We start from the raw sequence: 25,249 nt of genomic DNA on the forward strand, positions 1-25,249 counted from the left end.
GTCAGTCTGACACTGTAAATTCCCCTGAATATTAGCAGATGAATGCATTTCCTGTGTCCATAGCACCCTTGCTGGGCGCTGTATGTGTACACAGTACTTGTTCATGGGCACGCTGTCACACAGCTCTTCCCTTGGCTGTGGATCTGGACAGCAGCTTCCTACTGAAACATGAATGGACGTGGGTCCCGAGACGCTTCTCGTGTGACAATTGCCTACGTTAACTGAAACTGGCCACTGGCAGGGCAGCACTACAGACCTATGCGGAGGGGAATAACTTACCAGTCATATGTTTCCTTCCTGCCAAAAAATACAGGGAAGGAAAGGGGGTGTCACAACTAAAAGCCATCTGATGCCCAAGAGAAACAATCTGTACCCCTCACCGGACCACAGACCATGTGGCCTCATCCTCTATCGCAGGAACCTTTCATTTCACTTAGCCTCTTCCGTCTGGCCTGCTGATTTCCTTGGAGGTCTCTTGTCAGCTGCTGCTTCTGTTTCCGCTCTCTGGGACCCATATGGTCCTTAGTCACTGCCCCAGCCAAGAGGTGCTCCCTTCCAATCTTCGTGGGCTCTCACAGGAAGCAGCCTTGTTCTGGTGCACCTGTGGATCTGGCCTAAATCAAGGTTTGTGTAGGATATTGGTATGTGGCTAATTGGCACATGTGTTCTGCTGGTGGTAATTGCAGGAAGCTGCTCCTTGGTGATATCTGTGTGATTTGCGAGTATGGCAGGGCAATGAGTGGTGGAGCTGTGCTCCGTGCTCTCTCTCTCTCTTTCCCATGTTTATGCTGGTGTCTGTATAGACTTCTGCTGCACTTTATGCAGCTGTGTAATGCACATTCACTGCCCCTGCCTATGATTTCATTCCCTCTGCCCCTCCATTTCTATTGCTTGTGCTCCTTCCAAGTTGCCCTCTGTCTGCTCCTTTTCTCCCTCTCACTTGTCTTCCTTCCACGATGCTCCCTATGCCTCTCCTAGTGCGCCAAGCGACCTGCCTCACCATGTCCAGTTCTTTGCTCCCCCAACCCTTTGGTAGTCATAGCCCACGTTCCTACTTGTGGTGTTTCCCAGCCTTCTCATCCCCCCCACCTATCCTCGCTTCCAACACACAGTCCTCAAGTGCTTCTTTGTGCTTTGAAGCTGTGCTAGTGGGCATGGCTGGGGGAATGTGCTGAAGCCCAGTCTGTGGGTTTTTTAACTCCCACAGGATCCTACCTGCTTTGCATTGAGGATGTAGGCCAGATCATTTACGTTGACAGTCCTGGAGCACTCTTCCCACAATGCCCTGCAATTGACTGGGAGAGAATCCCAGAGCGTCTGAGCACAAAGAACCCTGGGACATGCCCTCAGACATGCAGGCCAGTGCACAAACAATGAGGACAGAGTACATGGGAAGGAACGCTCATACTTGGGCTAACATGAGCACACAGTCCCAGAGGCCATCCCCAGGCTAACTGAGGAGTGTAAATATACCCCCAGTGACAGCCACGGGACACGTAGACTGTAAAAGTAAAAACTGCCCCTGCCCTCTCCAGCCAACCTGCAGCCATCCAAAAGCTTGATGGTTTTTGCTGTACTGCATGTTGATGATGAAGACATGAGCTGCTCTCATGCTCCAGAAGCACAAGCCTCTTCCCTTGGAGCAAAGTTGAATTGTCTTTAGTTAGTAATAGTGCTTGTGACTCATGGCTGAGCAGTTCTGATTCTGCACAGTAGAGGGCAGTGCTATTCATAGACACATCCCAGTTCCTCACAGTAGCATGTGTGTATACAGTATATCCGTAAGGGATATAGGTATATATGGATTCTTGCTCCCCGCCCTTCATTTTACAAGAGAACTCAAACTACTCTGAACCCCAGCCTTCGTGGCAAGCCAGATAATGAGGCAGACTGCTTTAGGGGTTTAAAATTTAATTTCAGACTTGATTAAGTCTTAATTTATCCCCTGGCCTAACAGCACTATATTATAGTTATTGAAATGCACCGAAAACCCAATCAGTACAGTCGGTTAAGCCATTGCAGGCCATGCCTTGCATATCCCTGCAGTTGACATCATAGAAAACTCAGGACACGTGTTCTGTACCATATCATCCCTTGTCTCATTAAGCAGGGCCAGTAACACTGAACAGAGAGCTGTCATTGCCTGGATTATAGAACGACTGCTGGTATAAGTCAGCTCTCAATCTTAATAGCTAATGTGCTGTGAGAGAAGCCACCAGATGTTTATGACTAGACCAGGCTCTCTAGCTCACTGTCTTCATCTGCTGGTTGCATTTTTGCTCATTGCTTGATTTGGGATGACCAGTTTTCTTCCTTTTGCAAGTTAGTAACACAGGATAACTTTTTGTAGTGTTTTCCATGCAGACTGTACCTCAAAGCATTTTACAGGGTCAAACAAAGCAACTACCAACATGATTAGCAAGGAGAGAGAAGTTAACAGGAATTGGCAAAGGAGAGATACGTTTTTTCAGTTGTTGTTTGACATGAGCTGGAGAGTCCGCGAGGCAGAGGGATACAGATGAGCTGTTCTAGATTCATGAGCAGCAGAGAAGGCAGTTGTGAGGGCGTGAGTTGTTTCAGTAAAACTGCTGGAGGAAGCCAGGCATTGGGGACAGGAGGAGGACCTAGGCAGCAGCTGTACAGTGAGGCAGAGAAAGAGAGGAGAGGAGCTTTAGGATAACACTGTGTTCTTTATTCCGACAGAGCTCCTTGTTCAGTGATAGAGGAAAACAATTCTCTCTGATTCATTACTGTTGTCAGGTGTTAGCATTAGCATCAGCTGTGGCCAGAGAAGAGCAGATTAGTGACAGGGAGCCCCCTGGTGGCAGGCCAGTGAGTTTTATATATACACAGAGGATACTTGTGGATTGTGAGTGGTTCCCAGCCTTTTTTATACAGTGGACTGGCAAACCCATTCACAAACTTTTGGCAGACTGGTAGCATTTTATATGCATAATGTTATGCAAATAATGAATATTCAAACATGCATATAAAATACTACCAGGCTGCCCAAAGCCCCAGTGCCCAAAGTGCCCCCCAGGCTTTCCCAGGTCTAGGCTCATTGGTTAATCATATAACCGACTACTCACTGGCATCCCTACTTGGGACCAGGTCAGAAGTGCCTGTCAGTGGCCACTGCAGCAAGCACAGCCAAGGGAGGAGTTCATGTCCTCTGGTTGGGGGACAGACAGACACACAAACAGACAAACTTTCTGGACACCCTGGAGAAATTGTCTGAAGTTCAATAGGGACAAATGCAAAGTGCTCCACTAAGGAAGGAGCAATCAGTTTCACACACACAGAATGGGAAGTGACAATCTAGGAAGGGATCTATGGGTCGTAGTGGACCACAAGTTAAACATGAGTCAACAGTGTGACACTGTTGCAAAAAAACCAAGCTTGACTCTGGGATGCATTAACAGGAGTGTTGTGAGCAACACACGAAAAGTCATTCTTCTGCTCTACTCTGTGCTGATTAGGCCTCAGTTGGAGTATTTTGTCCAGTGCTGGGCACCATATTTCAAGAAAGATGTGAAGAAATTGAAGAAGGTCCAGAGAAGAGCAACAAAAATTAAAGATCTAGAAAACATGACTTATGAGGAAAGACTGAAAGCATTGGGCTTGTGTAGTTTAGAAAAGAGAAGACTGAAAGGGGACATGTTAGCACGGGGGTGGGCAATAATTTTTGACCAGGGGCCACTCCAGAAGGGGTGGGGCCAGGACACTTCCGTACTTCCCTGACCTCAGACTCTGGTCTCGGGGTGGAGAGAAGCCCACAAAGTCTCCCCTTATCCTGCCAGGAGTGTGTGGCACTTCTAAGTGTTGGGCACTCCTTGTAGGATAGGGGCAGGGCAGGAGGAGACTGTGTGTGTTCTCCCGCTGCCCCCCCACACCCAGGCCCTGATTGGCCTGGGGGCAGGGCGAGTGACAGGGCCTCCACAGGCTGGATCGACTCACTTGGCGGGCTGGATCTGGTTCACGGAGGACCTTTTGCCCACCCCTGTGATAGTGGTTTTCAAGAATCTAGAAGGATGTTACAAGGAGGAGGGAGAAAAATTGTTCTCCTTGGCCTCTGATGATAGGACAGGAAGCAATTGGCTTAAATTGCAGCAGGTTGAGGTTGGACATTAGGAAAAACTTCCTAACTGTCTAAACACTGGAATAAATTTCCCAGGGAGGCTGTGGAATCTCCATCACTGGCGATATTTAAGAGCAGGTTAGATAGGTGATTGGTCCTGCCATGGAGGCAGGGGACTGGACTTGGTGACCTCTCGAGGTCCCTTCCAGTTCTAGTATTCTATGATTCTATATAGTACATAGTTGTCCCTTTCTCCACCCCCTATCTCCTGATTGCCGAGTGGGATTATAGCTGTCCTGGTTCCCACCTCTGGCCCCTTGCTGTCTGCCTATGGTCATTATACAGTATAATTGTTCCTCCTATGACCCCTCCGTTTCCATTTTATGAGAAAATATCGAATTCCTGGCACATCCCGTTGTCCTGGCACAACCAAATCCTTATCTTGCTTTAAGTTATGATAAGAGGAAGCTACATAACAAATTTGATGGTCCTAGCTCTTACTGTTTATTAGGAGTTCGTGAACAAATGGATTCTCAGATAGATGGACACACAAAGTGTCTTACGTGTGTGTGCGTGTGTGTGTGTGCGTGCGCGCGCGCGCGCAGTAGATGTAGAAAAAAACACCAAAAATAATTAATACATTTCAGTTGGTCTTCCATTGTTGAACAGTGTGATTAATCACAATGTTTTAATCGCCATTAAATTTTTTGTGTTATTATTCTCAGTATTTTAGTTTCCCCAACCTCTGTTGATCTGTGTGTGTGGAGGAAAGAGGCAGGGGAAGCAAGAAACAAAACCATGAAGAAATACCACCTCCTTCCCTCCTGTCTTTATCTACAGTATTAATATTGATTCTCAATGTTTCACTCTTATTTTTTAATAAACCACCTATAAAAATATGGGCTCGCAGAAGAGTTCCTTAGCCAAATATATATGATGGAACAGTATTCTAATAAGTGCTGTGTGGTTATGGCTCACAGAAACAAAGCACTTGTGTCAATGCACTGTTATCAGGGCCATTTGTAACCACAGGCAGTAGCTGGAATCTGCATGTTAAAACGTTCAGCAGGCCAGGAGATTGGCACAGAGTTATTTTTCCTTCAGCAAAAGGAAGCGTCAAGAACCTCGACATTCCCTTTTAAAAGGTTCCATTTCCATCGGTCAAGATTGTTCCACTCTTTGGATTAATTTTAACTGGACTCTGTAAAACCCACTGAGAAATTTGCCGACTTGATCATGCCTATCTGGTGTCAAGCAATTCAGTTGAGAGTGTTTCAGTTGAGCTGTGCATGTCTCGTGTAGTCTCCTTGGTTCTTTGTCCTCCCTCGTCTGTTTGTATCCACCTTTTAACTCTGTTGTCACAGACTATCAGCTGCTTGGAGCAGGGGCCACCTCTTTATTCCGTGTGTGTGCAGCACCGAGCACAACATTGGCCTGCTGCGGGATTTGGGATTCCAGGCACTCGTGCAATACAAACAATACATAATAGTTCCAAAACAGACAGAAAATGTCTGGGCCATGGTGCTCCTTGTCAGCTGCTGGCACCATAATAGCTGTGTCTCCTGAAGGCTGGGATTCTCTTCACGTTCTTGTGTTCAATATAGGGTTAACTGGGTAGGGTTAGTGGCCTGTGAAGTGTGGAAGATCAGACTAGGTGGTCTGGTGTGTCCATTCTGGCCTTATAATCTGTGAATGTATGAAAATCATTTAAGGCAAGTATATCCAGCTCTGCCCAGTCAAGCTCTCAAAGAGCCACAGGGCTGTACCTAATTTATAATAAAGGGAAGAGACTGCAGATGCCATCCTCTTAGATACTAGGGATGCAAGAGTGTCACTGTTTAGATGGTTAACGGATAAGATGATGCTTATCAGTTTCAGTTATGGTTACATTCTTCGCCTCCTTGTGTTGACTCCTGGCCCTGGTCCCAGAGAACCGGCCGTGCTGCAGGCTCCACAGTATAAGCCTTATACTGTGAGCCCTCAGCATATGAACTGCAAGGATTTTTAACAGTTATATGGTTACTTTTTAAACCGCTTTTTACATCCCTATTAGATATCGTGGTGTCCTTTATTGACTACAGATCCCAGCAAGCAGTGCCTCTAATCAGATGCAGGTAGAGCTCTGTGTGCTGACAACTATAGTCTCCAAAGGAAGTACTGCTTTCATAAAGATGAATATATTTGAGTGCTGACAGTGTGCTTAGCACTGTACAGACTCAGGGAGTCCCTGCCCCAAACAGTTAACTGTTTAAAGCAGGCATTGATATGATATTCAAGTCTATATAATACTCAGAAGGACCAGACTTGCCGCCATGGTTTTTTTTTCCTTTTGGATATACCTTCTGGACTTGTGTGATGTGGCTATGGGATGCACTGGCCGCCTTTGGCTATCTTTGATTTAAATAACCAGGATGAGCTGAGTTAACCTTTTAAAGACTCACTGATACCACAAGAAATCTTTAGGCTGTTTCTAGTTAGAAATAATTTTGCTGCTGTTTCCTGCCTTTCTCTCCCCTTTGCTTTTTACAGTCAAGGAGTTTTGCATGAAAACTGCATCTTTGGAATTCATCCTTAGGAATTCATCCACTCTGCCTCTTCATTTCCCATCTCAAGGTATAATCCCCTGGGCTTGTGAGTCAGGGCTATCCAGTGAATATGGTGTACTTGGATTTCCAGAAAGCCTTTAACAAACACTCTCACCAAAGGCTCTTAAGCAAACTCCACAGTCATGGGATAAGAAGGAAGGTTCTCTTATGGGCCAGTAACTGATTAAAATGTAAGAAACAAAGGTTAGAAATATAAATAGTCAGCTTCCACAGTGGCGAGAAGGAAATAGAGCAAGGTTCTCCAAGGATCTGTATTGGGACCAGTGTTGTTGAACATGTCCTTAATTGGTCTGGAAAAGGATGTACAGTGGAGTGGCAAAATTTGAAGATGATACTAAATTATTCAGGATAGTTAAGTCCCAAGCAGACTGCAAAAAGTTACAAAGGAATCTCACTAAACTATTTGGGCAAAGAAATGGCAGATAAAACTCAGTATTGATAAATGCAAAGTAATACGCATCAGAAAACGTAATCCAACATATGCATGCAAAATAATGGGGTATAAAATAGCTGCTACCACTTCAAGAAAGAGATCTTGGAGTTCTTTGAAAACATCTGCTCAGTGTGCTCAAAAAAGTTAACAGAACAGTAGAAACCATTGGGAAAGGGATAGACGATAAAACAGAAAATATCATAATGCCACTAACTATATCCAAGATATGCCCACACCTTGAGTACTGCATGCGATTCTGGTTGCCCCATCTAAAAAATGATGTATTAACTAGAAAAGGTGCAGAGAAGGGCAACAAAAGTTATTAGGGGGAAGGAATAGCTTCTGTATGAGAGTAGGAAGGCTAGGACTCTTCCTCTTACAAAAGAGATGAGTAAGGGGGGTTATAATAGAGATAAATTCAGGCGTGGTGAGGAGGTAGTTACTAGGACAGTGTTATTTACCCCTTCACACAACACAAGAACTAGAGGTTACCTAATGAAATTAATTGTTAAAAGGTTTAAAACAAACATAAGGAAGTACTTGTTCACACAATGCACAGTACATCTGTGGAACCCATTTCCAGGGAATGTGGTGAAGGCCAAAAGTATAACAAAAGAATTAAGTAAGTTCCTGGAAGCTAGGTCCCACTAGGACTACTAGCCATCATGGTCGGCTTGAGGTTCTAATCTCTGAAGTGATATTTGTATGTGAAGATGTTTGGTGTGTAACAACTTCTGCATTTGCATAGCACTGCTGGTAAGTAGCAGATGGCACTAGGTGAGGTGCACATTGTAACCTTTTCAGAGGGATTTAGTTTCATGAGAGCATTTGGCTCTGTGACTCTGCTCAGTGCTGCAACATTTGAACATCTTCCAGCAGTGACATTATTGAACCAGCACCCCATTGCACCAGGCTGTAGCTTGTCATGTGTGAGGTTTTGCTTCTTTCTCCTTTTTTCCTCACCTGATGGAACATGTCAGCTATCTCCTAAATCATACGTATTTCAAATCTCTCATCTGTCACCATGGCTTGGTGTTTTCATACCACGTGTATTAAGACATGAAAAGTAAGGTTTCTGTGACTCCTGATTGTCTCTCTCCATTAAGCAATGGGTTATTACTCAGCTACCACTCAGCTCCTTAAACAGCTCTGCTGGCTTCCTGTTTGCTTCTGGGTACAGTTCAGAATTATCCTCCTCTTTCCCTTTCTGTTCCCCAAAGCCCTCTGAATTTACCCCAGCATTCTTCCTTGACCAGCTCTCTTTACTTCCTGCTCATCACCTCTGCTAATGTAGCAAGAGCCCCCTCTTTATCCCTTCAGACAGTCTCATCGCACTTGGGCTGTGTCTACATTGGCACGATCTTGTGCAAATACTCTTTACCGCAAGAGTTCTTGTGTTAACGTATTTATGCTAGAGAGCGTCTTCACTGGCGTGTGCCTTTGTGCAAGAGATGTGCTTTTGCGTAAGAGCATCCGTGCCAGTGTAGACGCTCTCTTGCGCAAGAAAGCTCCAATGGCCATTTTAACCAGCGGACTTTCTTGCGCAAGAAATTCATGTTGCCTGTCTACACTGACCTCTTGTGCAAGAACAGTTGCGCAAGAGGGCTTATTCCTGAGCAGGAGCATCATAATTCTTGCGCAAGAGGCACTGATTTCACTCATTAGAACATCAGTGTTCTTGCGTAAGAACTCCCCACCAGTGTGGACAGGCAGCATGTTTTTGCGCAAAAGCGGCCGCTTTGGCGCAAGATTGCGCCAATGTAGACACAGCCTTGGTGTAAGAGCTGCCTTTTCTGCAACTCTTCTTGGTGGGAGCAGCTTATCTGTCTTCCTCCATCTCATTTTAGACCTCAGTTGAACATATTCATCTTCTGCTTTGCCTGTACTTCTTGCATTCTCTTTTCATGGTTTTAGTTTAACTGTCTGTGTTGATTCCTTATGTTTTTGATTGGTTTCTATATAAAAATGTGTAATATACCAAAGCATTAATTATTGGTCCTCAGGAGATCGCTAAAGGACTCAGAAGCAAATTTAATTTTTAGAGCGCCTACCTCTAGGAAGACCAAGATCTTGATCAAAAGTTTTTGCAGTAGTTTAAGTAGTTCTCCTGGATGGACAGACTCATTGACCAGGGTTTAGAAGAGAAGCTTGTGCTGTAATGTTAAAAGACACTGTTTTTTCTTGCAGTTAAAGTTGCAAATCTGAGGGCAAGTCCCAGGGGAGTGAGCCACCCTTGCAATTAAACGGCAACATATTGGGGTGGAAGGAAAGAAATGTTGAAGCGATTGAGAGAAACAGAAGCTATTGTTGTTGCAAAAGTTCAAGTTTCCTCCACCTGTCAGGAGGGTGAGCTGGGCATGCTCCCAGGCGCTGAGCACAAACTCAAACATGCCCTCTGGGCTTTGGCTCTAAGCAGCAGTGTCACTGAGTTACTCACCCAGAACTCATGGGATAGGAGAGATGAATAGAAACCACATCTGTCTAGGGGCAGTCAGGGGGAGAAGGAAAGTGGCTGCATTGCAACAGGAGATACCCAGTGACAGGAAAGTTGGGGCCTTTATCTCTTTTCTGGGTGGATCAAAGTGTCATCGTTTTAGGTCCTGTTTAAGGCAAGGCAAAATAGTGTCTACGCCAAAAGCAATCTGTGTCACTCTTCCCTTGCACCATCTCAAGCCCTTTCAAGAAAATTACAAAGCACCTCACGATACTTTTCTGGCCATATCATTGAGTCACTTCAAACCCTCCTCTTATATAAACATTTAGGAGATGTTGCCTGGTACAGAAATATTGGTGGATCTTTGCATTGTTACCATCTAGGCAAAGCGAGGTTTTCATGTAGGATTGGAACCAGAAGGGCTGAAATACCATGAGAGAAAATCTCACAAGAAAATCTGCCCTCGTGAACTGTCCAGCTTGGCTTAGAGAAACATCCGAACTCTTTGACTCCAAAGCAAACTGAGCCCAAACTTTGATAATCCTGAGATTCTTTTGAATCTCTTTAAGAAGCTCAGCCTTTCATCAGAGCTTTCAGATCACACCCAGATGTTTACTTATTGACACTGATTCCCATGTGTCCAGCAGCACAGGGTGTGTTTGTCTCATGAAAAAAATGTGATGATGATATTCATACTGTTGGAAGTGCCTGTGTGTTAAATTGTTAATAGTGAGCACACTGGATCTTATTTGGTTAAAATGTCGATAGACATTCTAGCCATTGATCACAGGATTTTATTTAATTAAAAAATGTGTCCTGCCTGGTAAAAAACATTTGGCTGTCTAGGATCTGAACAGTGGTCTTCACTTTATCGATTGTCATACCATTAAATCAGGCTGAGAAAATATTAATGATAGACTCAGGCATCCTGAACATAAAGTTCAGTTGTCTAGCAAATCTGTTGAGTTGCTCAGCATCTTGCAGTGATTTAAAAAAATGCTCCTAAATGAAATGTCAGTGCATATTATGCTACATGACGACTCTAAGTAATTCTTCATACTGGGTTTGATAATTTGGCATTCCACATGCTTAAGATTTGCTTACGTTTGATTCCTAAATGGAAAACTGCGTGGTTAATTCCCAAACCTTAGGCCTTAATCCTGTAATCAGCTGGGGCCTTTCAAATGATTGAGGGATCAGGGCTATCAGTGATTATCTAATAAGAATGGATATAGTGTATATTGATAAATGAATTTCCAGAGCGTTTTTTAGAAAAAACAGATTTCACAATTTCCATAACTGAATGCTTCCTAAGGTCACGTCCCCACTTGCCATGCCAGAGATTGATCTTCTGGCATTCGATTTGGCAGGTCTAGATAAGACCCAACAAATCAAATGCTGAGGGCTGCTCTAGTCAGTGCTGGTACTCCTCACAGTTTCAAGGAATAAGGGAAGCTGATAGGAGCGTTTTCTCCCATTAGCCTCTCCTCTGTGAAGACGGCGCCAAGCTCAGTTTAAGGTAATCCAGCTGTAGCTACGTTAAATACATAGCTGGAGTTGCATACCTTAACCCAACCTTCCAGGTCTAGTGTGGACCTGTCTGAAGTGGAAGCGGTTCCTTTGCACATGGCCTTCCTAGTTGGAGGTGCGCCACGCTGGTGATGAGAAGTAGGGTTCAGAAGGTTCAGCTCCTGCTTGAATTCTGGAGAGAGCAGGCACTTACAAAGCTCTTGTGCAGCAGGTTGCGTGAGATGTAAAAGCAAACACCTGAATTCTTTTCAGGGAGTCATAGTGCTCTTGTTGCTAATGTAGGGGAATTGGGAAATCTTGTTCATGATTCTGTCACTGACTGGGAAAGCCAATTAACCTTCCTGGGCCTCAGTTAACCTAAATGGGGCAATTTCTTGGGAACTATTCTGAGTGCCTCTGATGAAAGATACTAGATAAAAGTCAAGCATTTAACACAAGTCGTTTCACATGCCAGGCCTGCCCATTCCTGAATTCTGTCAGTTTTCTAGGATTATAATGATATTTTCCCATGTAAAAAAAGTGTTTTATTGCCCTGTGGCTGTGTGACGGATCTACCCAAACAACAGAGGAAATTAATTGACTATACAAGGGAAACGGTGGAACTGACTGCACAAAGTGCTTTCAAATGGTCAAAATCAACAAAGTGTAAAGGTGAGTTGGTTTGGTTGCACTCTTTCCTGTGAGTCATTAAGGAATTATGGCCTCAGATCCCTTAAATTAGAGGCCAGATGGAACCACCAAGTCATTTGGTCTGACCTTGTGTTTATCACAGGCCACCAACCCCATCCAGCACCCTCACATTAAACCCAAAAGCTGAAATGAGACCAAAGAAAACTAGTCTCACCAATGACCAGACTGTTGTTTTCCATAGGTAGAGAATAGGAGGGCCTGAGATGCATCAGTGCTTGAGACCCCTGCAATGGCAGGGAAATGATTTAATGAGACACACCCAGATAATCTCGTCAAGTGGTCTGCACCCATGTGCTGCAGAGGCAGGAGAAAAGCCCCCAGGGTCTCTGGCAATCTGACCTGGGAGAAAATTCCTTTCCTACCCCACAACACGCAGCAATCAGTATACCCTTAGCACATGAGCAAGAACCAGCCAGCCAAGCACCAGAGGGAGAGATCACTGGCTCCTGTTGATTTGGGGCCAGGTTCAGCTCTGTTTGGAGTGGCTGCATTGACTTCACTGGAAGTCAGGGTTAAATTTGACCCCTGGGGATGCAGTGAGCTGGAACTATCTGAAACATGCAGCTTGGCATTAAAACTCTGAGAGAGTATTACACAAAGATCCTTCTGAGAGAGCCTTTGTTGGGGTTATTGACACCCCATTTCTGTCCAAAGGGACCGCGCACAGTGAAATTACAGATGGAGCAGCGGTGTGGATTCATGCTGCAGGCAATGCCACTTCAAGCGAGTCACTTAACCATGGTGCCAGCAGTGGCCTTGGGTCTGAGACAGCCCAGCCCAGCATGTCTCTGTTATTACTGTAAACACAGCCCTTATGAGCAGCTGCTCACTGAAGATAGCAATCTGCACTGTGCACAGGCTACCATGGCTCATGTGCCCCCAGCACTTCCTGTGCCTTACACAGGGACAGAGAGCATTCTGAATAGGCAGAGAGGTTCTTTTTACCAGCCTAAGTCAGAGAGTTCTTCAGATGACAAGGATGTACTTAAAGTTCTGTTGCCTGTTTTCAGTGATTCAACATGGGGGGGGGGGGGATAAAGATGTATCCTTAGGATGAGCAAAGACAGATTGATTGGAACAGATCAGAATTAGAGAGGCAGAGCGATTTTTCAATGCAGTTACTAAAATCGGCAGGATTCGTAACTTTACAGTGAGCCTGTGATAGAAATCTAGTAAATGTTTGCTTTCAAGTCTGTTCATCTGATAAATATGTTGGCCTGTACAATTGTTCCTGTCCCTGTTCCCATCTTAAGATACCCATAGTGCTTACTATCCATATAGTGATCTTGGTCAATTTCAACATCACTAACTGTTGAAAATAGCTATGCAAGAAGTCATTAGCCAGAAGATTTAACCTGCTCACTATCCATGCCCACCGCATGCACAGAGTTTGTGGGCAATGATGGCTGAAAGCTTCTGGCATTTGCAGACATGCAGCAGTCTTAAGGGGTAAAACTAAGGCCTGGTCTATGCTACAAAATTAGATTGGGTTAAGTTAACTGCTTAAGTCAAGTGGCATTGTGAGTCTGATTGAAGTCATAGTACCACATTGACAAGAATTATTTTGAGGTGGGGATGGATTACTGGATTACTTATACTAGTAGGAGACACCCCCTCCTCCCATCTGCTGTGCCACTTAAACCACTTACTAATCCATGCTTTGCTTAACAGCCGCTGATGACTTTGTCAAAGACTTTCTGAAAGTCCAGGTATACTATATCCACTGGCTCATCCTTGTCTACATGTTTGTTGACACCCCCACCTCGCCAAAGAAGTCTAATAGATTGCTGAGGCATGATTTCCCTTTACAAAAGTCAGATTGACTCTTCCCAACAAATCATGCTCCTCTATGTATCTGATAATTCTGTTCTTTAGTTTCAACCACTTTGCCTGTTTCTGAAGTTAGGCTTACCAGCCTGTAATTGCCTGGATCACCTCTGGAACCTTTTTTAAAAACTGGTGTCACATTAACTATTCTCCAGGCACGGGGTACAGAAGCTGATTTAAGTCATAGGTTGCATATCATCGTTAAGAGTTCTGTAGTTTCATATTTGAGTTCCTTTAGAGCTCTTGGGTGAATACCATCTGGTCCTAGTGACTTACTACCTAGTGACTTATCAATAAATTTAATTTATTAGTTTGTTACACAATTTCCTCTACTAACATCTCAATCTGGGACAGTTCCTCTGATTTGTCACCTAAAAAGAATGGCTCCAGTATAAGGGTCTGTCTCTTCCACTGCAGTGAAGACAGATCCAAAGATTTAATTTAGTTTCTCTGTAATGGACTATTCTTTTTAAATTTTGTGTGCCCCCTTTTAGCCCAGTAGTCCCACATAATTTGGCAGACTCCCTGCTTCTGATGATCTTAGAAAGTTTTTGCTCTTAATTACAGAATCTTTTTCTAGTAGCTCTTCAATTTCTTTTTAGGCTGCCTAATTAAGAACAGCCATATGGGGGTAGACCATTGTCCATCTAGGCCAATACCCTATTTTCCGACAGTGGCCAATGACAAATGTTTCAGAAGGAATGAACAAAACAAGCAATTCTCGAATGATCTGTCCCATCATCCACTCCTGCTTCTGGCAATCAGAGGCTAGGGACATTCAGAGCCCCGGATTGTATCTCTTACCATCTTGGCAAATAGCTCTTGGTAGATCTAACCTCCATGAATGCATCGAGTCATGTTTTGAACCCTGCTATACTTTTGGCCTTCACATCATCCTCAGCAACAAGTTCCACACGTTGAATGTGCATTGCATGAAAATGTACTTCCTTTTGTTTTAAACCTGCTGCTGGTTAATTTCATTGGGTTGTGACTCCTGGTTCTTGTGTTATGTGAAAGTAAGTAACGCTTCGGGTATGTCTACACTGCAAAGTTAATTGAAAATAACAGCCGTTATTTTGAATTAACTTTCATAGCGTCTATACATGCAAACTGCTATTTCAAAATTAATTTGAAATAGCAGAGCGCTTAATTCGAATTTGGTAAACCTCATTCTACGAGGAGTAATGCCAAATTTGAAATAGCTACTTTGAATTAAGTGCTGTGTAGACACTTAATTCGAAATAGGGGGCCTCCAGCCCTTCCCAGAGAGCCCTGGTGGCCACTCTGGGCACAACCAAGAAAACTTACTCTCTTCTCCCCCAGCCCTGGAATCATTAAAGAGGTAGACCCTGGCCACAGTGCCTGTGCCAGCTCCAAGCCTGCCAACCCAGAGCCAGCAGTGGCCACCAAGGCCCCTGACCCAGTGTCCCCAAAACATGAGCCAGCAAGCCACTGGCAGCCAGCCCTCCACCGCTCCCCAGGAGCAGTCTGCCAGCTCCCAGGAGTCTGACAGGGGCTGGAGAAGGCGGGTGCCTTCCTGGTCCATGGTGTAGATCATGGACCTTATTCAGGTTTGGGGGGATGCCCCCAACGTCCATGATCTCCGCACTAGTTGGAGGAACATGGCCGTCTATAGCAGGATAGCTGCCAGCCTGGCCACCAAAGGCCACATGCGAACCCAGGAGCAGGTTTGCATGAAAATCAAGTTGGTCTGGCGAGACCCCAACCCTGAGCCTTGAGCTTCCCCTTGTTTCTCCCTTCCAGCTCCCTCCTCCCAGGTTTCCCCCTCCCCTCTCCCACCCCTTCTCTTCCCCTCTCCTACCTCCTTTCCCCAGTCTCCCCAGAGGTTCATCCCTCCCCCAATTTTGTTCAATAAACCCAGTTTCTGTTTTTGAACATACATGTCTTTTGTGTGACATGAGGAAGGGGGGCTAGGGAGGGGTAAGTGGAAGAACGTGAGGGAGGAATGGGGCATGAGCCCCCGGTGGGGAGGATCAGGGTGGCTCTGAGAGCTCCTCAGGGTGGACGCTCTCCCGCAGGGCCTCTTGGATCATGACAGCCCCCTGATGGACCCTCTGGATGGCAGCCTGCAACAAGTGCAGCCGGGCTGATGGCAACGACCCCACGAGACACACCGGCATGCCCAGGGGCAGCTCTGGCTCCTTGTGGCCGAGTGCTGTGGTGTCCCGAGTGCGGGCACTCAGAGCACTCCAAGACAGGACTGCTTTGCTGTCCCTCATCGAGGTAGACAAGCAAGCGGGCAACCCTGAGAACTGTCTGTCCAGGGAGGGGATAGGGTCCCTTTAAGCACGGAGCTCAGTTAGCTTCAGGCAGCAGCCTCACACACTAAGTCCTAACCAGATGCCCTGCTGGCACTGGTTCCAGCCAGCCTTAACTTCGGTTCAGGGTCCACTCAGTGTGGATGCGCTATTTCGAAATAGGTTTTGTGTGTAGATGCGTTAATTCTAATTAGCTTAATTCGAATTAACTATTTCGAATTAAGTTAACTTGAATTAATGCTGTAGTGTAGACGTACCCTTCCTTATTCACTTTCTCCACACCGGTCATGATTTTATAAACCTCTATAATATCCCCTGTTAGTGATCTCTTTTCCAAGTGAAAAGTCAGTCTTTTTAATCTCTACTTATATGGAAGCTGTTCCATACCCTTAATTATTTTTGTTGTCCTTCTTTGTACCTTTTTCAATTCTAATATATCTTTTTGATACGGGGTGACCAGAACTGTGTGCAGTATTCAAGGTATGAGTGTACATTGATTTATATAGTGGTATGGTATTTTCTGTCGTCTTATCTAACCCTTTCTTAATGCTTCCTAACATTGTTAGCTTTTTTGACCACCGCTGTACATCGAACCGAGGTTTTAAGTTAATTATCCACGGTGACTCCAAGACCGCCTTCCTGATTGGGAACAGCTCATTTAGACCCACTCGTTTTGTGTGTGTAGTTGAGAATGTTTTCTAATATGCATTACTTTGCATTTATCAACATAGAATTTCATTTGCCATTTTGTTGCTCAATTCTTTCCAATCCTTTTGTAACTCTTCACAGTCTGCTTTGGATTTAACTATTGCACTTTTACACTTGACTTGCCAGAGCTTATTTTCCTCAATAAGGTTTGACTTCCACTATTTAAAGGGTGATTTTTTGCCTCTAACCACCTATTTTACTTTATTGTTTAACTGTAGCATTTTTATCCTCTTTAAAAGTCTGTGTGTGTGACAGACAGACAGACACTGTTACTGGGCAGTTCACCTGTATCCACCTCTTGGACCAGACCATATGCTCCACTTAGGAGTGGCTTCTCCAAAAAGTAGGTCAGACTAGATGATTACAGTGGTTCCTTCTGGCCTTGGAATCATCTGACATTATGAAATTCTTTTGATGCCTAAATAGTGGGTTGATTTTCAGAGGTGCTGGGCAGCCACAGCTGCTGTTGATGCCATTGTGACTTCCAGGTGCTGAGCATGTCTTTGAAAATGGCTGCCTTTTCAGGTCCTTGGAATAGGGAATTAGGTGTCTGCATTTGTAAACTTTGGCCTGTGCTTTTGCATCCCTGCCCATCCTGGCTACTAGCTATTAATGGGCCTATCCTCCATAAACTTATCAAATTCTTTTTTGAACCCTGTTATAGTCTTGGTCTTCACAGCATTCTCTGGCAGAGAGTTCCACAGGTTGACTGGGCATTGTGTGAAGAAATCCTTCCTTTTGTTTGTTTTAAACTTGCTGTCTATTAAATTCATTTGGTGACCCTTCATTCTTGTGTTTTGAGGAGTAAATATCTCTTCCATATTTACTTTCTCTACACCATTCATGATTTTATAGACCTCTACCATATCCCCCTTTAGGCTCATCTCTTTTCTAAGCTGAAAAGTCCCAGTCTTACTAATTTCTCCTCAGATGGAAGTGTTCCATATCCATAATCATTTTTGTTGTCCTGTTCTGTACCTTTTACGATTCCAATATTCCTTTTTTGAGAAGGGGCACCCAGATTTGTGCATAGTATTCAAAATGTGGACATACCATGAATTTATAATGTAAAAGTTAAAACAGAATTCAAACTTACTCAACACTATAACAAAGAGTATGAATAACAGAAATATACCTTTCTGGGATTCTGCTTGGGATCAGTTGTAAATGGAGTCTAAAAATGATAATACTAGAGGTATAGGATTAGAGCCAGGGACAGAGGACCAAATCCTGAGGGGACTCTGGAAGTGGAGGAGATTACAAAACAAAGCCAGCAATAGCCAAATAAAGATCTAGTTTGCTAGTGGATGTTTATGTTAGGAATGCGGTCCAAAAGGAGTGGAGTGAATTTGATGCCTCTATAAGGCTTTTGCTGCCATGCAAGAATACTCCAAATAGTGCCATGTTAGTATGTAGCATTTTGAGATCTGCTGACCCTCTCGTGATACCCAGAGTTGATTCCTTTATGGCTATTACACAGCATAAAAATTCTAATAGTTCATCAGTATGTATGTCAGCTAATTTCCCCTCCTCCAGTATATGGATGAGTTGTTAAAATCCATGTGAACAATCTTAAAAGGATTCAGGCTGCTAGTAATGAAGTTCCTGTCTACTAGGAACTGGATTGAGACCCACCAATTCTCTTCTTATTGGCTGCTGAAGAGCTGTCAGATCGTAACAGCTTCCAGTCCTTATTGTCCAGGTCTGTACTGGAATCAGTGACCTTGAGATGAAAGATTCTGTATTTTGTTTACCAGCTCCCTGATCTATTCAGCACCTTGCCTATGTTTATGAGGGAAAAACAAAATCTTATGAAGCCGTCTCACTCTGTTTTGTTTAGGTTGTTGTTGGAAGGCACTGATGCGAATTCCAGGCACAAGCTTGGCTGGACAGCCCTCATGGTAGCAGCTATAAACAGAAATTCTAGGTAAGTTTTTCTCAATGTAGTTTATTACCATAATGGGTAGGTTGGTATGTTGCTTTCTCCTTTTGATAAACTCACATGGATTCTATCTAAACAACCTGAATGTGGAGTATCCCTCTTGTGTAATTGTGGGAGGTTGTTGCTAGTTAAATATGAGACCATATATTTATACTCTTCATTTACTTATGTACAATATGACAACCTGGAATCCCAACTGGAGTACTGACTGAACGAGGAGAGCTTTATGCATTGAATCATCTGCACTATTTCCTTGCAACATATTCTTGTTTTCTTGAGAGGACACCCGTCTGAGTACTGATCCAGCCTATTTATCTTGAGATCTGATGAGATGGTAGCCTTGTGGTGGTATGGTACATGTTGTGCTGTGGCAGTAACTCATCTAAAGTCTCAAGTTGCTGCTATAAGATTTGTTGCTTCTCTTCTAGCTTGTGAGGTGAGTGCTGTGGCTTTCATGCTATTTCTTCATGAACCAAAAGGCTGACTCTGTGTCCGACCTCTTTAGTTCCCAGGATGAGCACTGTGGCTTCTGGTAACCTTTAAAGTCACCCTTAAATATATTCAGTCTACAACTAAATTCAATTAGTTTTTATTTTAAAAAAGAGAAAGAGAAATCCAATTTTAGAAAACGTGGGACAGACGGTAGAATGAGCTTTGATGTTACAACCTCTCAGAGATGCTTTACTTAGTCACAAGTTCATAAGCAAAAAGGCTTAATTACTTGGGAAAACACAGGATTAAAGCAGGACACAAAAGCTGAATATCCGCTCTCGGGCGACATGATTCGAATCCGTGTGCCGAGTTCGTGTGTGGTGCAAACTTTGATGTGTGCTATGACAAGCTGAAAGTCGTGACCTCCTCGGGGAGCTCCTTAGGATGGGCAGAGGCGGAGGCTTGGGTCTGTTTGTTTAACTTTGATGTCCGAGCAGCAACGGGCCTCGTTGTTTGCATGTCCGCAGAGGGATGAATTTGGAGCCTCCCACCTTTGCTGATGGACAATGGTCAGCGATGGAGTGTGACGATTGTTGACCATTCCAAGTGACTGGTGGACCAGAACAGGACTTGGGAGGTGCAAATCTAGAAGGGAGATGAGGAGAATGGCTGTTCATGGTACAATAATTACCCCAGATGGATTACCCTTCTTATTCTTTAAGATACATAACCTAAAATCAGGTAGAAATGGGGACAAAAACATTTAGACCTTCAGGACTCAGTATAATCTTGTATGCATGAGACTAAAAACTGGGTCTCTTATTTGGGTGTTTGGCAAAAAGACTGAAGCTTGGGCCACGTTGGGCAAACCAGGTTTATTTTCCACACGTTGTGGATGATTATTGCCTATAATTAAAAACAAAGGCCTTGAATATCTGAAAATCAATTTAACTCATCTGTAAATGCAATGAAAGGTTAATTAGATATTTCACCTCCTCTGGAAGCAAGCATAAACTAGGGCCAAACGCATCCCTATCATAACTACTTCATTGACATCACTGGGGTAACATCAGGCGTGAACTTGGTCTCTGCTGTTATTTCTAACTTTACAATGTACCCAGTGGGGTTTCATCGTAGGCCAGGAAATGTACTGAGCTGAAGAATGACGTAAAAGATGTTTGAAATTCCCCCCAAGTTGTCCATTCGTAGATATAGTTCAACTACAGAACCTGGCCCTAGTATTAAATATCACTGGTGCTAAGGCATTATGGAAATGGTGCTAAAACACCACTAGGAGTTGATGGTTTTGGTTCAGTGACATGGATTTGCTCATAGAGTCTGAGATATTTATACAAATCTTTTCCATTACAAGGTGTGTCTTGTTTTTCGGGACATATTGTAATCCTTTTCTTTTTCTTTCATGTAAAGCTCCACTTGTGCTGGGTGGGAATAACACTGCCGAAACAAGTTACAGATGTCAGCCCCTCCGTGCTGGCCAACCACACCATACACATGTGAAACATTGAACTAGGAACGTGCTTTCTGGTACCTGTGGGGCTAAGTTAATGGCATTGTCTGACTTATGCTTACTGATGTAGGGTGCTCAATTTTTTAAAGTGTGTGTCTACTCTGATGAGTAACTGTGTAAATACAGGCCCTCCTTCCTTAATAATCCTGCGCCAGCAGCAGGTGTTACTGACCAAACTAAGTTTTTACTCTTTGTGGCCCTTCATAGCTCAGCAGTATGAGAAATCACATGCTGGAAGTCTGACTGAGCATGTTCAGTCTGGAGTCACTGAAAGAAAAGAGGCATAAGCCCCACAATGCCATCTTCACAAAGTCCCTTTTTGGAGTGCATGCACACGGAGTCTTTACTGCACTGTGGACGCGTTTTGTAGCCTCTTATCTGTATAAAACCACTCCACAGATGAGTACTAGACAGCTATTCCAGCCAGTGCCAGCTCCTTCCTATCCCATTGTGAATCTAACCCATAATGGAGACCTGACTGCTTTTGGAACAGTGGTTTGAACAGCAGAGAAGTTGGAACCAGGAAGGGAAAGCTTTCTTTTCCCTCTCCTGACAGATGCTGCAAATAAAAAGCTGGACAGATTCAATAGATAACTTATCTAATGGGAAACAAAATCATTTGGGGTTCAAAACTTTGAGTACCCTGCTCATCTCACACTCAGTTGAGAGCTCTTGCTTCTGACAGATATTTGTCACATGGAGATGCATGCGTTCTTCTTCGAGTGGTCCCCGTGGGTGCTCCACTCTAGGTGTCGGGCTCGTCCCGGCGCCGCTGATCGGAGGCTTTTCGTAGCCGTAACTGGCCGGACCGCGCATGCGCGGCAGGCTTCGCGCGGTTTCCTCAGTCACGCGGTCCGGCCCCCCCGCCAGTTCCTTTCAACCGTCCTAGGTTGCTGACGGACTTCAGATTCTCTCCTCAGAGACAGATCCTTAAGAGATAAACGTTAAAATTATTACAAGTTTTCCACAGTTTATTGTTAATTAGTTAGTTAGTTAGTCGTTTGTTCGTTTAAAAAAAAAAAAAAAAAAAAAAAAAAAAAAAAAAAAATTTCGAAGTTCAGTAGATAGTTAGTTACGGGTTTTTTTCTCTATTATTCGTTATTGTTGTAAATATATATATATATATCATGCCCGGCTCTCCGGGGTTTAAGAAATGTGTTCGATGCAAGGACCCCATGCCAGCGTCAGATGGCCACGACGCGTGCATACGCTGCTTGGGAGAGTCCCATGTGCCGGGAAAATGTGCCCATTGCTCGAAGTTAACGGCTAGGGCACGTAAAGACAGAGACATGAGGCTGAAGCTTATCTTGTTTGATAAGGCTTTACAGCCCTCTGAAGCGCCTCAACGGGAGTCTTCCCGAACTCTTGAGAAGACGTCTCCACCATGCCTGGGGTCGACTCAAAAGAAGTCTAAGCGAGTCTCCCCAGCGCGCTCTCTGGCCGCGGCCCCTCGATCTAGAATCAGCGAGGGTGACCAACCGGGTACCTCTGGAGTGGGGTATAAACCCGCGAAACACAAGCGGGACAGAGGGAAATCAGTGGGGCGGTCGTCTTCAGCGCCGGCACCGTCCACTGTCGCCAGCTCTACCAGGCAGCAATCGGCACCGATGAGTCGAGAACGGCACCCTATAGACCCGGCCGACCATAAGACCTCGGCACCACCGGTGCGGAAACATGCCACGGCGCCGCAGTCGGCACCGGCTCAACCATCGGCACCGACAAACCAGACGGCACCGACGCGCCTAACGCCTGCGGCACCTGACGCGGTGCCGAGCGACAGCCATGCCTCGGTGTCGGGGGCGGCACCGCATGCGCTTAAGAAAGGGGTCACGGAACCGGCGGTCCGTAGTACCCCGGTTTCCCCTAAGGCACCGGAGAGTCAGCTTCCCTCCCCATCAGTGTCGGTACCGCATTCTCCTATACTACTCTCAGACGATGACGATCGCGTCTCCAGACGCTCTCCTGATAAAGGTCCGGTACCGACGAAGGCTCAAAGAAAGTCGCTTCCTCGAAGATCGTCTCCTTCGCCATCTCCAAAGTTCTCGCCGGCACCGTCTCCCTCCCCCCCGCGATATCATGTGCCAAGGGAATCGCGGTACTATCACGCCTCGCGTTCTCCATACCACTACTCGAGGCCGCATTACACGCATGTTTACAGACATCCCATTCCACACTTCGGGATGCGATCTCCTATATCTCGCTCACCATCCCGCTCACCTTCGAGGTCATATGGAAGCAGGTACAGCGTTCCCTATTCATCTAGGAGACCGTCTCCCGATTACTCTTATCATCGTCGAGAGCCGGACTATTCCCCATATGCCTACTCAAGGTCTCGGTCACCTCATTCCTGTCGCTGCCGTACCTCGCAGCACGAGCACCAGTCACCAGTGGGTTCCCCGCAACGCTCGGTTCAAACCCCAAAAATTCGGGCGGCTGCTCCCTCGCCGCCTCCTCAGATATCTGATCCCGAGGAGGGCCAGATTTCAGATGAGGATGCCCCCTCACACGCGATATCTCCACAGGACGTGGCCTCATCCTCTCCGGACGAAGCGGTGTTTCAAGGGAACGATTCACCCCCGGACGACAGTCGAGAGTTCCAAGATCTGTTTAAGCGGGTAGCTGACACGCAGAACGTTCATGCGACTGACGTTCAGATGAAGCACTACAAATTGCTTAAAAACCTGCATCCCAAACAACAGTCCAGAGCAGCGCTCCCGATTGACGAGGCGATCCTTGAACCAGCCTCAGAGATATGGCACACCCCGGCCTCTGTCCCGCCCACATCCAAACGGGTAGAGAAGAGATATTTTGTACCTTCTAAGGGCTTAGAGTTTCTTTTTACTCATCCCCAACCGAACTCATTGATAGTGGACGCAGCCCTGAATCGAGCTAAGAACCCGCAGGCGAGGAATGCGACAGCGGAGAAAGAAGCGAAGAAATTGGACATATTTGGTAGAAAGGTCTACTCATCCTCTACCCTTCTTCTTCGCATTGCCAATTATGCAGCGCTACTGTCCAATCATGGGTTTGACAACATAGCCAAGCTATCGGGTCTGGCCCAGAATGCCTCCGAGGAGGATAAAGCCATTCTGCGCGCGGTGGTGCAGGAAGGATACGCTTGCTCTCGTGCCAGTCTCCAGATAGCCATGGATGTTGCGGACACGGCTGCGAGATCTATAGCCACCGCAATATCCATGCGTAGAGCTTCATGGCTGGCGGCGGCGGGTGCTCCGAGAGACCTTCAGGCGAAAGTTGAAGACCTCCCGTTCGACAAATTAAAATTGTTTGCGGACAAAACGGACGAACTACTTCACACCGGGAAGGACTCCCGGACGACCCTTCGTATGCTGGGCATGTACGTCCCACCGTTCCGCCGTCGGAGATTCTTCCCATACCAGAGGCGATACGATTTCCAATTTCAGAGGCAACAACCCCGCCCGTTTGACCACACCCGATCCAAACAGAGGCCACAACGCCGGCGACCGCAACCTTCCAGGGCGAACAATCATCCGCAGACCAAACAACAGGTTTGACGGGTCTGTCGAGGGCGCAATCGTACCAATCGCGACCGCAATTACTACCAATACCTCTCCCATCTTCCATCATCGTCTTCGGCCCTATTATCATCGTTGGGCCGCGATAACCACCGACAAATGGGTATTGGACATAGTGAAATCGGGTTTCACCATTCCCTTTACTTCAATTCCCCCTTCCCACCCACCAACCCCGTCCCTTTTCAGGGACCCCTCTCACGAAACTCTTTTGCGACAGGAGGTCCTACGCTTGCTCGCCATAGGAGCCATAGAAAGAGTCCCGAAAGAGTTCTGGGGGAAAGGGTTTTATTCCCGTTACTTTCTGACAGAAAAGAAGTCAGGAGGATGGAGACCGATTCTCGACTTGCGACTTCTCAATCGTTATCTGAGAAAAATGCGTTTCAAGATGGTGACATTAGCAACAATAATTCCGTCTCTGACTCGCGGCGATTGGTTTGCGGCCCTCGACTTGCAGGACGCATATTTTCACATTACAATACACCCGGCACACAGACGCTTTCTACGCTTTGCAATGCTCAACGACCATTTCCAATACAGAGTTCTTCCCTTCGGTCTAGCGGCAGCTCCCAGAGTCTTCTCGAAAACGCTGGCGGTAGTTGCAGCATACCTACGACGGCAGCACGTCCTTATATTCCCCTACTTGGACGACTGCCTCATAAAGGCCCCAACGCACCAGGAGACCGTACAAATGGTTTCGTTGGCCAGAAACACGTTCGATTCGCTCGGCCTGATATTAAACGAGCAGAAGTCGACCACTGTCCCGACGCAAACTATAAAGTTCATAGGCGCAGTACTAGACTCGGTCACGGAAAGGGCATACTTACCTTTAGACAGATTTCAGGCCATACAGAATCTGATAAGAGTCCTGGATATCGCTCCGACCGTGTCTGTGCATACATGCCTCCGCCTCCTGGGCCACATGGCTTCCACCACTTTCGTGGTTCCTCACGCCAGACTCCACTTCAGGGACCTTCAGCACTGGTTACGGAAGGTATACTTGCCTCAGAAAGACAGCATCCGCAAGGCAGTTATTCCACCGCCTCACGTTCACGACTCTCTACGCTGGTGGAAACGCACGGAGACGCTCCTCTCCGGAGTTCCGTTCCGTCGTCCTCAGCCTTCTATGCTCATAACAACAGATGCATCTCTCATAGGCTGGGGAGCGCACATGGACAGCGACCGCGTTCAGGGCAAATGGTCCACCATAG

General features: G+C 45.6%; 1 protein-coding gene across 1 annotated transcript in view; it reads left to right on the top strand.

Annotated features, from left to right (window-relative positions):
- Positions 1-25,249, top strand: part of CLPB (ClpB family mitochondrial disaggregase) — a 139,642-nt gene that overhangs the window by 7,240 nt on the left and 107,153 nt on the right. Inside the window, exon 3 of the mRNA XM_075919632.1 lies at positions 18,426-18,512. Within this exon, the coding sequence (XP_075775747.1) occupies positions 18,426-18,512 (87 nt within the window). The remainder of the gene's footprint in view (positions 1-18,425; positions 18,513-25,249) is intronic.

This window comes from Pelodiscus sinensis, chromosome 1, assembly GCF_049634645.1.
Source record: "Pelodiscus sinensis isolate JC-2024 chromosome 1, ASM4963464v1, whole genome shotgun sequence".
NCBI lineage: Eukaryota > Metazoa > Chordata > Testudines > Trionychidae > Pelodiscus > Pelodiscus sinensis.